The sequence below is a fragment of the Puntigrus tetrazona genome, chromosome 23 (assembly GCF_018831695.1).
Source record: "Puntigrus tetrazona isolate hp1 chromosome 23, ASM1883169v1, whole genome shotgun sequence".
In the NCBI taxonomy this organism is placed as follows: Eukaryota; Metazoa; Chordata; class Actinopteri; order Cypriniformes; family Cyprinidae; genus Puntigrus; species Puntigrus tetrazona.
In genome coordinates, this window is record NC_056721.1 from 5,239,878 (window position 1) to 5,253,456 (window position 13,579).

General features: G+C 37.7%; 1 protein-coding gene across 6 annotated transcripts in view; it reads right to left on the reverse strand.

Moving 5' to 3' along the window:
- Positions 1 to 13,579, reverse strand: part of sulf2b (sulfatase 2b) — a 121,199-nt gene that overhangs the window by 6,181 nt on the left and 101,439 nt on the right. For all 6 annotated transcript variants that reach the window (XM_043225501.1, XM_043225502.1, XM_043225503.1 and 3 more), the window contains 12 exons: positions 12,897 to 13,072; positions 10,527 to 10,655; positions 7,101 to 7,157; positions 6,851 to 6,983; positions 3,183 to 3,414; positions 2,161 to 2,398; positions 1,975 to 2,071; positions 1,631 to 1,725; positions 1,168 to 1,230; positions 921 to 1,090; positions 572 to 714; positions 6 to 129 (listed from right to left, as the gene is read on the reverse strand). In XM_043225501.1, the coding sequence (XP_043081436.1) occupies positions 6 to 129; positions 572 to 714; positions 921 to 1,090; positions 1,168 to 1,230; positions 1,631 to 1,725; positions 1,975 to 2,071; positions 2,161 to 2,398; positions 3,183 to 3,414; positions 6,851 to 6,983; positions 7,101 to 7,157; positions 10,527 to 10,655; positions 12,897 to 13,072 (1,657 nt within the window). The remainder of the gene's footprint in view (positions 1 to 5; positions 130 to 571; positions 715 to 920; positions 1,091 to 1,167; positions 1,231 to 1,630; positions 1,726 to 1,974; positions 2,072 to 2,160; positions 2,399 to 3,182; positions 3,415 to 6,850; positions 6,984 to 7,100; positions 7,158 to 10,526; positions 10,656 to 12,896; positions 13,073 to 13,579) is intronic.

A 13,579-nucleotide genomic window follows, 5' to 3' on the forward strand; every position in this document is an offset into this window, starting at 1 on the left:
CTCACCGAAGTCGAGGCTGCGTGTGCGAGGGTTACACTGCTTGTGTCCCTTACAGCCCCTGAGCTCCATGAGCTGAACATGCAGCTGATTGAGAACATAGCGGTCCAGTGTGTTCACTGCATTCACCAACTACACACACACAGACGCAACACAACACACTCATTAACATAACACTGATAACATTTACTACTAAAAATGTTACATTACAAAAACATCTGAATTTCCAATTTCTGTAACTATTATTTAGTTTTATTTATTTTATTAGTTGTCAGAAATTGTGCTGTTGTTTCTTGCACACCCTAAAAATGCTCCTAATAAAGTTTTTATGTGTGTGTTCTTGTTGGCTAATGTGACACCAGTGGACAAAAGAAGAGGAGAAAATACATGATATATGGAGTTAACAAATAAAAAATACAGCAAATACTGCATGTAAGAAGATTATTTGTAATTGTTTTTAATTCCGCACAGTTTTTGCTGTGATAATATGACTTAATATTGATTCATAATGAATTTAGTAAACATGGAATATGAGCTACTTCATGCTGTCTTTACATATGGTGCGAGCACTGACCTGATACGGATCCGTGTTGATGTCAAAATACTCCAGAAATCCAGTGGCGAACTCACAGAACAGGAAGTTGTGTGTCTCATTAATGGTCCTCATGCACCAGTAAGTGTTGTTATTGGCACTGGTGCACGCACAAAACGGCCCCACTGGAAACAAAGATGAAATAGCGTGAGATGCAACACGAACGCTCGGTCAATTTGAACGAATCTTCTCTTTAGCTTCTTTTTTTAACGTGCAGGGAACCCCATTACTTCAACCTTTATGCATCCGATCCAGATGCATTCATTCTTTGCATGCAGAAGTACAAGCAATATTTTTTTTTACTGTGTGTGTGTGTGTGTGTGTGTCTTACATGTCCAGAATGGAGCGGTCTGCCAGTGCTGGTTGTCGTGTGTGAAGCAGGTGAGGCCGGGCATGCTGCAGGTGTCATTGTTACGCAGACGCTTCATTAACTTCCTCAGCTTCTTCCTGCGCTTCTGTTCCAACAACAACCAGGCCTTCTTATCCTTCTCCTGTCCTTTCCTACAGGGACAGAGAGAAGCATCAAAAGCGTGATCGCGCACACATATGTGTACACACACTCAGACACAGAAGCCCACCTGAACGGATGGACACCTCCTGCTTTGTATTTCCTCAGCTTACTCTTGTACTTGGATTTGTAACTAAAAGAGAAGAAAAATGAAGTCAGCCATCATCAAATAAGATCATAATTAGCATATATTAAAATAGCTAATGCAAAAATATTGCATATAATATATTGTGTAAGTAATAATTTTGTAACACGCTGTACATATTAATTTAGTATTCATTCAATGCATTTAACAATGTATAAAATATTTACCATATATATTAATATTTATTATAAAATCTATTTTTTGTATGGAATTTACAATAACATTATACATTACATTAAATACATTTTAAGTATTAAAAACAAAAAAAATAAATAAGAATATTTTATTATAATTTATTGGCTTTTAATGAACAGTTATAAAAAATATAGATGAATGTGAACTAATTTGACAAACACAGAACAACACTAAAGAGAATATAATCTCTTACTAATATTTGTTGCAGTCACACTCTTCAGGTCGAGCCTTTTTCAGGTGACCTCTGACCTCACGAAGGTTTTTAATCTTCGTCTGGAGTGTTTCGATCTGGGAAAGAAATGATGATGCGCATAAAGATATAACTTGTGCAATATAAATGTACAGAAATGAAGCTGTAGCATGTAATATGATATAGGAGTTGTGTGGAAGATCTACTGATGCTTATTTTGGCTCGCAGCCGCTCAGTGTACGCTTTCTGTGCGCAACTTTTTACTAAACATCCCTTTTTACACAGAGGAAGGAAAGTTACACAGATTTGGAACAAAATGCATGTGAGCAAATGTGAGTGTGTCGTACTTCGTGGTCGATGTGGAGCTTGTGGTCCTTCCACGCCTGCAGCGATTTGTACAAACCGACGTCACATTTTACTGTATCATTGGCCAGAATGGAACATCTGAAACACACACACACACACACACACACGCACAGTGATGCTCATTTGTCCGTGGCGTGTCTGCACCGAAGCACACACCCGCTCCTCACCTGTGAGTGACTTTAATAGAGGAGGGTACAGAGAGGCTGTTGCTGGTCTGGCTGACTGCAGTGGGTCCCACGCCGCTGAACTCGTCCTCATCCGCTGTGTTCTGCCTGAGGCTGAGGTTTCCGGGGCCCGGGGGCCTGTATTCATGATCCAGGTCCACGGCGTACAGGTCTCCTCCCATCTCCATGGAAACAGCACGGGCGAAGCGGTTCCTGGAGTAGCTCTTCAGGGATTTCAGTTCTGTCGATCAAATGCAGGGCTTGCCATTATCACTTGTCAAGGACAAAAAGAGTCACTTTACATATTAAAAATGTCAAGACAATTAAAAGAAAAAAAAAGATTCCAAAAGTTGATTTTTTAGTTTCTAAGTTACATTTTTAAATATGTTGCATAGTATACTGTTCTGCTGTATTTTTGTTCAAATTGTTACAAAGAGACTTTAGAGAAGTCTCGTGACCGGTGGTGTACAAACATAATGATTGTCTGTAATATATTATGAAATGTTTTAATGATATTAAATACAAAATATTATTATTTCAAGTATAAATACATATATTATATCATTAAATAATAAGAATTCTATATTAAATATAATTAAAATGAAATGAATATTTTGAATTAATACATACAAAACAATATATATTATATATACTATAAATATAAAATAAAATGTAAAATAATGAATTAACTTCACTATGTATTCAATATATAAAGACTTCAATATATAAAGAGTTGATATAAGTCTAAATAAATTGGACAAATGCAGAATAAGATAAAAATGAAACGATTGAAAGATGTTACTCTCACTAGTATAGTATTTTTAGAGGACATTTCCTTCACATACTCTGCACCACAAATTTTATGAGACTTATTGTTATTAAGGAGGAACAGTAGAGGATTCCTTCTTTTACGCCTCACCTCCACTAGGGGGCAGCAGAGGCGCAGAGAATATCCTGCACGGTTTTTTTTTTGGAGGACTTGTTGCTGTGTGCGTTTTTGCAGCTCACTGTCTGCTCAGACTCACTCTTTTTGGAGAACAGTTTATTCTTGGAGAAGGTGCTCAGCCTGTAGCCGGTGGGTTCACAGTTGCAGCCTTGAGGCTCCGAGTTCACGCCGACATCAGCGCTCATGCTCTGCAGATACATCTGCGATTTGATGCTGGACACAGACGGCTTTCGCACTGCAGACAGACTGGCCATGCCTTTGCATTTAGACAACCTCAGCTTCCCCGTGGCGTCTTCAACACACTGCCACTTCTGCAGAGACACAGACAGACAGCCGCATGCGATTCATACGCACTGACAGAAACAAAAGGTGCATTGCCACAGACACGGTGTGTAATAATACATCATTCAAAAACTACCTGTACCACAGTAAGCCAGCTCAAGGCGAAACATATTATTCTCTCCAGTAAAACGTTCTTAGCTCGTTCCTCTGTGACTGAACTGTATTTGACAGCGTCTGCTCACGAGCCCAATTTGTTTGACACCATCAACACCCATTAACTTTTCGCCGTGCGCTTATACGGCGGAAGTAAAAGGTGAAAATGAACCCCCCCGCCTCATCTCGCCATTCTTACCCAGCTGTAATTATCACAAATCCACCTCGTTAAAAGCCTCGTTAATGAGGAACATAAGTTACGGAGCGCTCAGGGCTGCACACGTTCAGTCAGATGAGAGAAACGTGTCTTTCTTTTTAGTCGCTCTTTCTTTAGCGGCCTTGTAGTTGAAGACACGGGCTGGTAAATCAATCTAGCTATGAGGGCCAATGCGGTATTTTGTATCAGCAGCTTTTTTAAATCACTGCAAAATGTATCACACAGTTATTACTGCACAGCTCTATGTGTGACGTCGCATATATATTACCTGCATGTTACCTGAAAATCGATATAACTCGTTTTCAAAGGCATGCTTTTATTTTTATTGCATGATGTAACTATATATAAAAATGGATGTGCGTAATATCCAACTTTATCTGCATACACACATTATACTCAGTTAAAGCGCATACACTATATTGCAAAAACAGCTCTAATCTGCAAATATCAGGACAGCGTAAATATTAACATCAAGAGTTTCTGTAAAGTAAAACTACTTTGGAACTTCTTTTTGCATAACGAATAGCGCTGCTATACAAATAAGTCTGAGAAAGCCTACTATATGTATAAAAATAAATAATTAAAAGTGCTCTGGAATCTTAACTTGCTATAAAATTAAAGCCATGACATCAAAAAACAAAAATAGGTTGTATAGGCGCTTGAGCTTTCTGATGAAGTTTCCTGTCGAAAAGTTATACGTTTCTTTCAAGGTATTACTCTGGCCATCGAATAATCACCGACTTTGGAGCGTTGAGCACGCACATATGAAAACCACTCTCACACAAGTCTCGATTAGCCCCCGGATGACCTGCTGTCCACCTTGGACCATTTCCCCGTTTCTGTGATTGTTCTCAGGCCGCTTAATGGACTCCGCCCCCCCGTCCTGTATATACCTCTTTTACCGTTTTCTGACCCTGCCTGTGTCGACTACTCCAATAAAGCTGCAGAGGGCCCCCGTCCCGCCTAGTGCTTCGTCACAGGTCTGAACTATCTCTTTAAGCGAATAAGGTGTTAAAACAATGCAGACAGCGCATGCTGCACAAAAACAACACTTTCTGCAGGTGCAAGTTTCCCTTTTTTCTTGGTTTGAAAGTTAGACTTTTTTCTCGCTTGCAAAAGTGTGAAGGTATGTAATGACAGACTGTTCCTTGATCAAAGCGGAAAAGCAGATGGAGGAATAAAGCCTGACATAAAAAAAAAAAAAAAAAAAAACGGAAGAAAGAGAGGGAGGAAAGAGAAAGGGATGGAGGGAACAGATAATGCAGGAACGGGCTGCAGGTCCCTGGAGAACTGCAGCGGGCCAGTCTTGTTAGAGTGAAAGTGAGAGCATGAAATTTCAGGTGTCTGATCTGACAGCTCAGACATCTCTCTGTTCTCACTTCTGTTTCATAAGACGGCTCACACAAACACACACACACACACACACACACACACACACACATAGACACTCTATAATGACAAAGTACGCCAAAAAGTGTCACCGTGTTTGCGGACATAGTGTCATGGTCACATTACGGTTGAGTAGCTTTAGTGTGGTACCTCTGTAATTACATACTCTACTACAGGTAAAAGTCTGAAATAATATCATTTTTATTATAAAGGCTGCATTTCTTTGATTAAAATATTATTATAGCCTTCAGTGTCACATGATCCTTCAGAAATCATACTTATATGTCGATCCGCTGCTCAAGAAACATTTATTCTTATTATTATTAACACCACCATTCAAAAGATTGGGATAACTTAAAAAATTTTATTCAGCAAGGATTCATTCAATTGTTTTTATTGTTAATTTTCCAAACGATTTATACGTCACATAATCACTGTTCTTCTGAACCTTCTATTCATCAACGAATCTTGGTAAAAAAATTAGCATGTTATTTTATAATTATAATTGCTATTATCGTTTCACTGTGCTTTTTATATAAAATTACAGCCTTGGTGAGCTCAATGAGCTTTTTGAACCATTAAATATGATAAATGCGGCTATGCGCAGTATTGTAAAGAATATGAAAATGTTAAGGTGTTTTTCCTGGGCGGTGCATACTAGTAGTGTTTCACAGGCGTGCTGGTTCTGATGGCATTAGCTGGTGAAAGACTCATGAATATTTATTATGTTATGCACAAACGATTGAACATGAGATTTTAGTGTTTTAAATAGTCTGTGAGACATATTGAGGTCAGCAGTAGAGTTTTTGCTCATTTGCAAGTCAAATTGAAAGGCAAACAATAACATTATGATGGGAATGTCCAAAAATCATCTACATAGCAATTTCACTATCACATCAAGTCGCTGCTTGTGACATTTCGGTGGATAACTTCATGTGTGCCGCTCTGAATGCATTCAGTGTGGAGCAGCGGATTGCTGCATATATACAACACGCATTCAGGAAATGCTGGGACGCTTTTTAAATTTTAATAAAATGAAAACTAAAAGAATTTCAAATCGCATGAGGCAATATTTTATTTGCAGTAGAACACAGATGACATAAATGTTTAAACTGAGAAATGATGCACAAAATGAGCTCGTTTCAAATTTGATGCCTGCTACAGGTCTTGAAACAGCTGGGACGGGGGATATGTTTACCATGTTCTTTAAAGTTTAAAGTTTAAAATCTCTGTCCCTTATGCACAGAGATTTCTCTGATGATATGCGCTGTAGATGACGAGATATGCAAAGACTTTAAAATAGGACTTTGATGAACGTTTTTAAAGCATTCCACCATCTTTTTATACACTCTTTAACAGATTGGACACTTGCCTCTTTTACAGCTAATCACGTCACAGACCTGATGTCAGTTAACTCAGCTGCTAGATATTCTCCCAGCTGCATCTTTTCAAAATGTCTTGCTTTTTCAGCCCTTTGTTTCTGAGACCTGCAGCAGGCATCGAATTTGAAATGATCCCATTTAATAAATAAAAGTATAACATTTGTCATACGCTCTATGTTCTATTGTGCATGAAATATGACGTGATTTGATTTAGTTTTAAATAACGTCCCAACATTTGCGGAATTGTGTTTGCATAATCTTTATATATATATTTTTTAATAAACTGTTCAATATTGCTAGATAGTGTTCTGTATGTTGTTGTACCTGACCGATCTGTTCACATGGCGTCTGGTACTCTGCGCGCTGGCACAGGTCTTTAACACGCTGGTATTTGGGCAGGTTGTTTTCCTCCTGGGCCACATCTTTCCCATCATTCAACACTTTATGCAGCAGTTTTCTGTCACCAGAGAAGGAGAGGAAAAGCTCATGTTATCTGAATAAACATACGCTGACCTTTCACACCAAAAACCCAGAGCTCTCCGGCTGTTTTCACATTTAATTTGCGCTGACTCACCCTCTCTCCACCAGGAACGAGTCCCGCCACACTTTTCCTTTCTTGTTGAGCTGGAACCTGTAATTAGGAGAGAGACGGATGGATATTGATCTACCGGCTTTGTTACTGATCACCTGGAACAGCAAATTGTCCAGAAATTGTCCATTTCTCGGCAGACCCTAACGACGACTAAATGCAACAAGTTGAGGCACGAAATTGAAAAAAAAATTCAATGCCGAAAAAAAGACAAACAGCTTAAACTGAAATCCAGCCTGCAATTTAAAGTGTTTTTTCTTCGCCTCTGCTATCCCTGATGAAATACAGAAGGAGATGCGGAGGTGAGGAAACACAAGTGCTCTGCACACCTCCTGACCTTCTCTGCAGATATGAGCTATCGATCGGTGCTCTCACACACTCTCTCTGATCTCCGCAGGAGCTTCTGCCAGATTTAGGAGTGTTCTGGTTGGCCTTTTCTCCTATTCAGACACCTATTGTTAGCGGTACTTGGTAAGGCATCATCACTGCAAAAACTTCAAAGCCAAAGTTTTGAGCACTTCGCCCCATGCCATTGGTATTTAGGACATAAATAGCACGTTAAAATTATGGGGTTAATAGAAAAGAGGTGCGCTATATGGTCGCCACGGTAATAATCATTTACATTAAATACTGTCTTACTCATTAGGTCATTCATTTCACTTAGTAACAACTAAACTAGCCATGCTTGTCTAATAAATGTTGCCAAGAGGGCTCGCATCACAACGCTATAATTCTTGTTATCTCAAAATGTAGACTTTTTTTTCATAGTTGTGTTTCAGATTTATTTGCTCCGAATCACAAGTTAAAAAGAGAATTGTTTGATATGAACTCCCACTTCCGACATTTCTCTCAGAATTGTGAGGAAAAAAACTCACAATTGCGTGTTATTAAGTGCGATGCATTTCTGAGAAATAAAGTCAGAATTGTGAGATATAAACTCATAACCGAGTGTTTATATATAAAAAAAAATTCGAAATGTCGGAAAAACAGGTTTTCGAGCTATAAACTTGCAATTCTGGGAAAAAATGTAAATATTGTGATCTTAATATATCTTAATAATCTTAATTTTTCTCAAAATGCTTATTAGGATCATGCACGTCTGACTTTAAAACTCAACAACAATTCTGAGAAAATACCCAGTTTTTTTTTTTTTTTTTTTACAATATTTTATTCAGTGGCAGAAATCGGCTTCCATAATAATTTTCGAGAAATAATATTCTTTCAACGACCAACTTCCACTTTGTTTTTCCAAAATTCTGTTCTCTGAATAAGACTTTTTCATCATCAGGATATCGGGACAGTTCTAGCACTTTATAACCCTCAAACGTGTCAGAAATAAAATCTGAAATGAACCTAAAATGTTGATTTTGGAAAGTTACGAGCAGTACAGCACAGCTACTTTCCATGTCTAAGAAAACACAGGAAACAAAAAAATATAAAAGAAGAAATAATGACGGGCCGTTTTGACCAAACAATATGGCTCATATTTCACTTTATTTCAATGATATTAACAAATAGGCACTCAACCGCTTCATAAACCACAACTGTAAAGTCATTTTGTGGAAACAGTTTGATCATTCACGATTTACTAGCGTCATATCACAAACGCTTATTATTAGTCATATTTAGGAGCAGAATATCTTTGGTTCTTCCGACCACCCGGCAAACCCCCAAAGAGATGCTGTTTAGAGATGCCCTCTAAAGCGATTACGACACCTCAGCACGTGGCGGCTGATGAAATATAGAGGTCCTTATTTAATCAGCGTCTATCTGAGCTGATTGAGAGCACAAGGGAAGCTCAAGCCCTCCATCTCCCTGCCACTCATTTTTCCTGAAAGCCCCTCTTCCCTCCGGATTTCTTATTTCCTGTCCCCCCCCACCTCCTGCTGAGATATGCATCTCTTCCTCTCATCTGAAATAAAAGAGGTACGCGGGCTAGCGGAAGAGTGCAGAGATGAGATTTCAGCAGGTGTCATGGTGATGAAGGGCTCTGTGCCAGTAGGATGCCTGGCAGACCGCCATCTGCTGCCACTCAGTGACAATGAAGTGAGGCGAGGTGTTGTTCAGACTGCTCCGGTAGCCTCGGGATTAGGCTAAATGCAATGCGTCATTATCTTCAGGAGCCTCAGGATTACAAACTGATCGAGTAATGTAGCGCTGTTGATTCTGCGCTGAGAAATCAAGAGGGAATTTATTAAACAGACGTGCCGCTTCTGCATGCGTTTTATTCGCAAACCACCCACAAACCAGTTCACCCTGGTTCCAAATGTGCTGAAACAGCACTGCGCTGTGGGTATTTGCGGAAAATGACATTTCTGTCATTCTTTTCATCGCAAACACACCTCCTTCCTTTATATGTAAATTAGGTTAATTATAGACTGCCTTGTGTTCACAAAAGGCGTTGTACTGCTAGGATGTTGCGCTGCTCACAAGCTCTGTGCTGTTCAACTGAAGTTTATATAGAAGATCATATAAAAGAAAAAAAGTTCTCAATTTCTTTTGTTTTGAAGCCATTTAATTAGAAGATTATTTAATTTGAAGCTATTTAATTAGCTGACAATAAACTAACATTCAATTGTTTTATTATGGGCAATAAAACTTTGATATTTTGGTTTTGGGAGTCCCCAAGAACAGGTCGAGATCAAAAAACACAACATGTTAACTGAAATAACTGGTCGATCGGTTTCATTTTCACCTCACAACGTCTGATAAAGCTGTGTTTGTGAGCTCAGTGCTGCTTTGTGTACAGCGTTACCGTGGAAACCGCTATTTTTACTGCCGCAAAAGTGATACGTAGCAGTGAAGAATGAATTAGCGTTTTTTTATTCAGACCGACGTGAAAAGACCAAGTGGGCGGACAGTATGCTAATGCTTCGTGTTGACATCAACGTGTTGGCATGGGACTCCTTTTAAAAAAGACTCGTTTCAATGATTCAGAGTCAACTCTTTTTTTTTTGAGACAATACAAAAATACAAGGTGCACTTTAAAACTTTGGATTTTAAAGGCGATGTTATTCACTAATCATTTTGGAATCGAATCATGACTCTCAAAATCTTGAAATCAGATTGAATCGTGTGGTTCCTAAATATTCACACCCCTAGTACAAGACATTTTTGACTGATCATGGCAGGAATTCTTCATCAAATGGTTGGAGACGGAGATATATTATGGAGAACATTCTGAGTGAATTCACCAAACTTTCTTTAATAAATGTGTCTAATTTTGACTTTTTTCAATTCTGCTGATGTAACCAATTTAGCACATAATAGTGCTGATCAATAAACTCACTTAATAGTATAACAGTAAAAGTACTACTGATCAATAAACTAACACTTCCACTATCTACGATCCAGTCAAGTGGACAAAAATGAACAAGCACCGTATATTATTTCTTCAGGACACATCCTCACCTGTTCATCATGCGGTCTGTGTCCAGGAGCTTGAGGATGGACTTGCCGTCCATGTCTGGGGGAACGTCCATCCCTGCGATGTCCAAGATGGTGGGCGCCAAGTCTATGTTCAACACGATGTGGGGGTTGCTATGGAAACAGAAGAGAGGGTTGCCATTTGACATAATGGTCAGAAAGCAGAAGAGCAGCACATGAGCACTGACTGATAATAAGATCCAGGACTTGCTCGAAATGGAATACGGCTGTATATAGCATACGCTGCATGGTGACTGCTATTTCCTTGCTATTTTTTCGAACGTAGCATGTTGTATTCTTTTGTAATAAACTGAAAATCATCATTCACTCAGTCGGTGGAAAAGATGGTTACATTTCGTAATTTCCCAAGTGCATATATATATATATATATATATATAATTTGTTGTGCCTGTATGATTTGGGACGTCACTTAGGATGGGTGAACACACAGTGAACTATTGGCCAATCAGACGCACACTGAGTGGCAGCATGCAGGTCACACACACACACACACACACACACACACACACACATAGCAGGGCTGCAAGTGCCACCTGAGCAACTGTCATTGAGATAAATGTGAACGCTACAGTTGTCCTCAAACCTTTTGACTCCAGAGGCCCCCAGTGTCCAACACAATAACACTAGATATTTGAGAAGTGCTTCTGCTGTACTGACAAAGCTGACTCTTTTCAACTTCTTTTTTTTATTTAAAACAACATTAGTGCAAAACTAAGTGATTGTGTCTAGATTATATTACGTTAGAAGATATTTATAATTTTGTAAAATGAAATGTTTGAAATTTTCTTACAATAATGAATTAATGAACAAACTAACTAATAGAATAAATAGATTAACTGTTATAAAATAAAATTAAATGAAACATTTTAAAGATTAAAAAAATGTGAACAAAAATGTGAAATGTTACTTAGACAACTGAAATAAAATAAATATAGTAGTAAGTACTAAAGTACTAAAATGCCGAAAAGTAAAACTGAATAAAAATAGACACTTTTTTTTGTTTGCACATATTAATCTCTTATTGGTGTGTATATTACTAAAATATTAGCCATTTATTAACTAAACACATATTACTGCCTTAATCTACATGACCTTATTCTACACCCTAATCCCACCCAACACCCAAACTTAACAAATATCTTAAATATTAATAAGCAGCAAATGAAGAATTTTAAATTTTAAATTGCAGTTAATAGTTGACAAATGTAACCTCTTCTAAAGTGTTACCAAATACATTCAGCACACTATTAAAAAAAAGAAATAAATGAATAAACAATAAAATTATTCTAAAAAATATTAAATAATTGTATAATTTCAGTCAGAAGATTCAAGAACTCAAGAGTTTACATACAGATGGGTTTTTAATTAAATTTTAATTAAATTAAACATATATATATATATATATATATATATATATTTTTTTTTTTTTTTTTTTTAAAGATTCTGAGATGCAACTTTTAAAGGTAAGTTTATTATTATCATCATCATAATCTTCTTCTGGCATCTTCATTTTTAGCTGTTTTTGTTTATTTTGGCCTATTTAAAATCCTCTTACATCCCTTGTAAGCATGCCTGGTTGAGATGAAACGAGCTAACCATCTGATGCTGGAGAACGCGTCAAACCCCTCGACGTGCCTAACTGCGGCGCTTCAATTTGATTAAAAAAATTACTCAAAACTGAAGTGTCAATTTCAGCTGACCGTTTCAAATCCTGTGAAGCCAGCGGACTGAAACTCGGCGGAGATTAATCCAATCGCATCCGCTCAGTTTTCAAAAAGTAAATTAGGCTCGTCTCTCTCTCTTTTCATTGCCTGAAGGCTCATCTGATGTTGAACTGGCCCCAGCTGCGCCTTTCTCACCCTGAGTCTCCAGCCAAACTCTTTATCCGCTTTTCAGGGCCTTTCATTCACAGTAAAAAAGTCTTGTGGTCTTCACATGAGTGGTCTTTACTGCTGTTAATCAGCTTTTCTGAGAAAGAGAGAAGCCAGATCACACAGCAGTGGTAAACCTAGTGACTAATGATATTAAATGCTGACGAGAGAAAGAGAGAGCTCTGGTCTGGTGCTCCCGGGAGGACGCGGGTTCAGATACGGCCTGCAACATGTGCTGATTTCATTCTCTCTCTTTATATGGCAGGACACTGGAAAGTAATTGAAACCACTCAAATCAAACGTAGACTTCATTTAAAAGTAAATGTTATATTAAATTATCTAATTATATATGATACTAATATATATGAATAAATGTAAGTGTTCATTTATCATGATTCTACCACCTAAAAGCAAAGGTTTTTTTTGAGGGATGTCTTTGTCTTGTCATTGGATACACACTCACATGCCTCCCGCCTCCACATTTGGGCCGCGGATGTAAAAGGGAACTCTGATGTCAAACTCGTAGGGCATGGATTTCCCCTTGACCAGTCCGAACTGACCGATGTGGTATCCGTGGTCAGCCGTGTAGATCACGTACGTGTTGTCCAGCTCCCCGGTGTCTACCAACATGTTGTATATCTGCATTCAGACAGAAGAAACATATGAATGGAAGGACGGATTACTAGGAACAACAGCCTTTTTGTGGTTGAGGTCAAGCTAAACTTCTGGAGAAAAACTAAACAAAAGCATCATGGGATTTCTTCATTCTCTTGAGCAAAAATCGCACTTACATTTACAAATGAATGAATGAATTACTTAACTGTGCAATAAAAATAATTTTGGTATTTAAATTTAAGCTAAAATAAATGATAAAATAAAAAAAAGGGAAACATGGCCTATGCAATTGAAAATAAATTAAAGTACCAAAATTACAAAAAACAAAACTGAAATAAAAATGCAAAATAAAAACTAAAACGTACAGCAGTTAAACACACACACACACACACACACACACACACACACACATATATATATATATATATATATATATATATATATATAAAGATAAAATACAGTATTTATATATATATATATATATATATATATATATTTAAAAAAAGATAAAAACTATTAACTAATAAAATG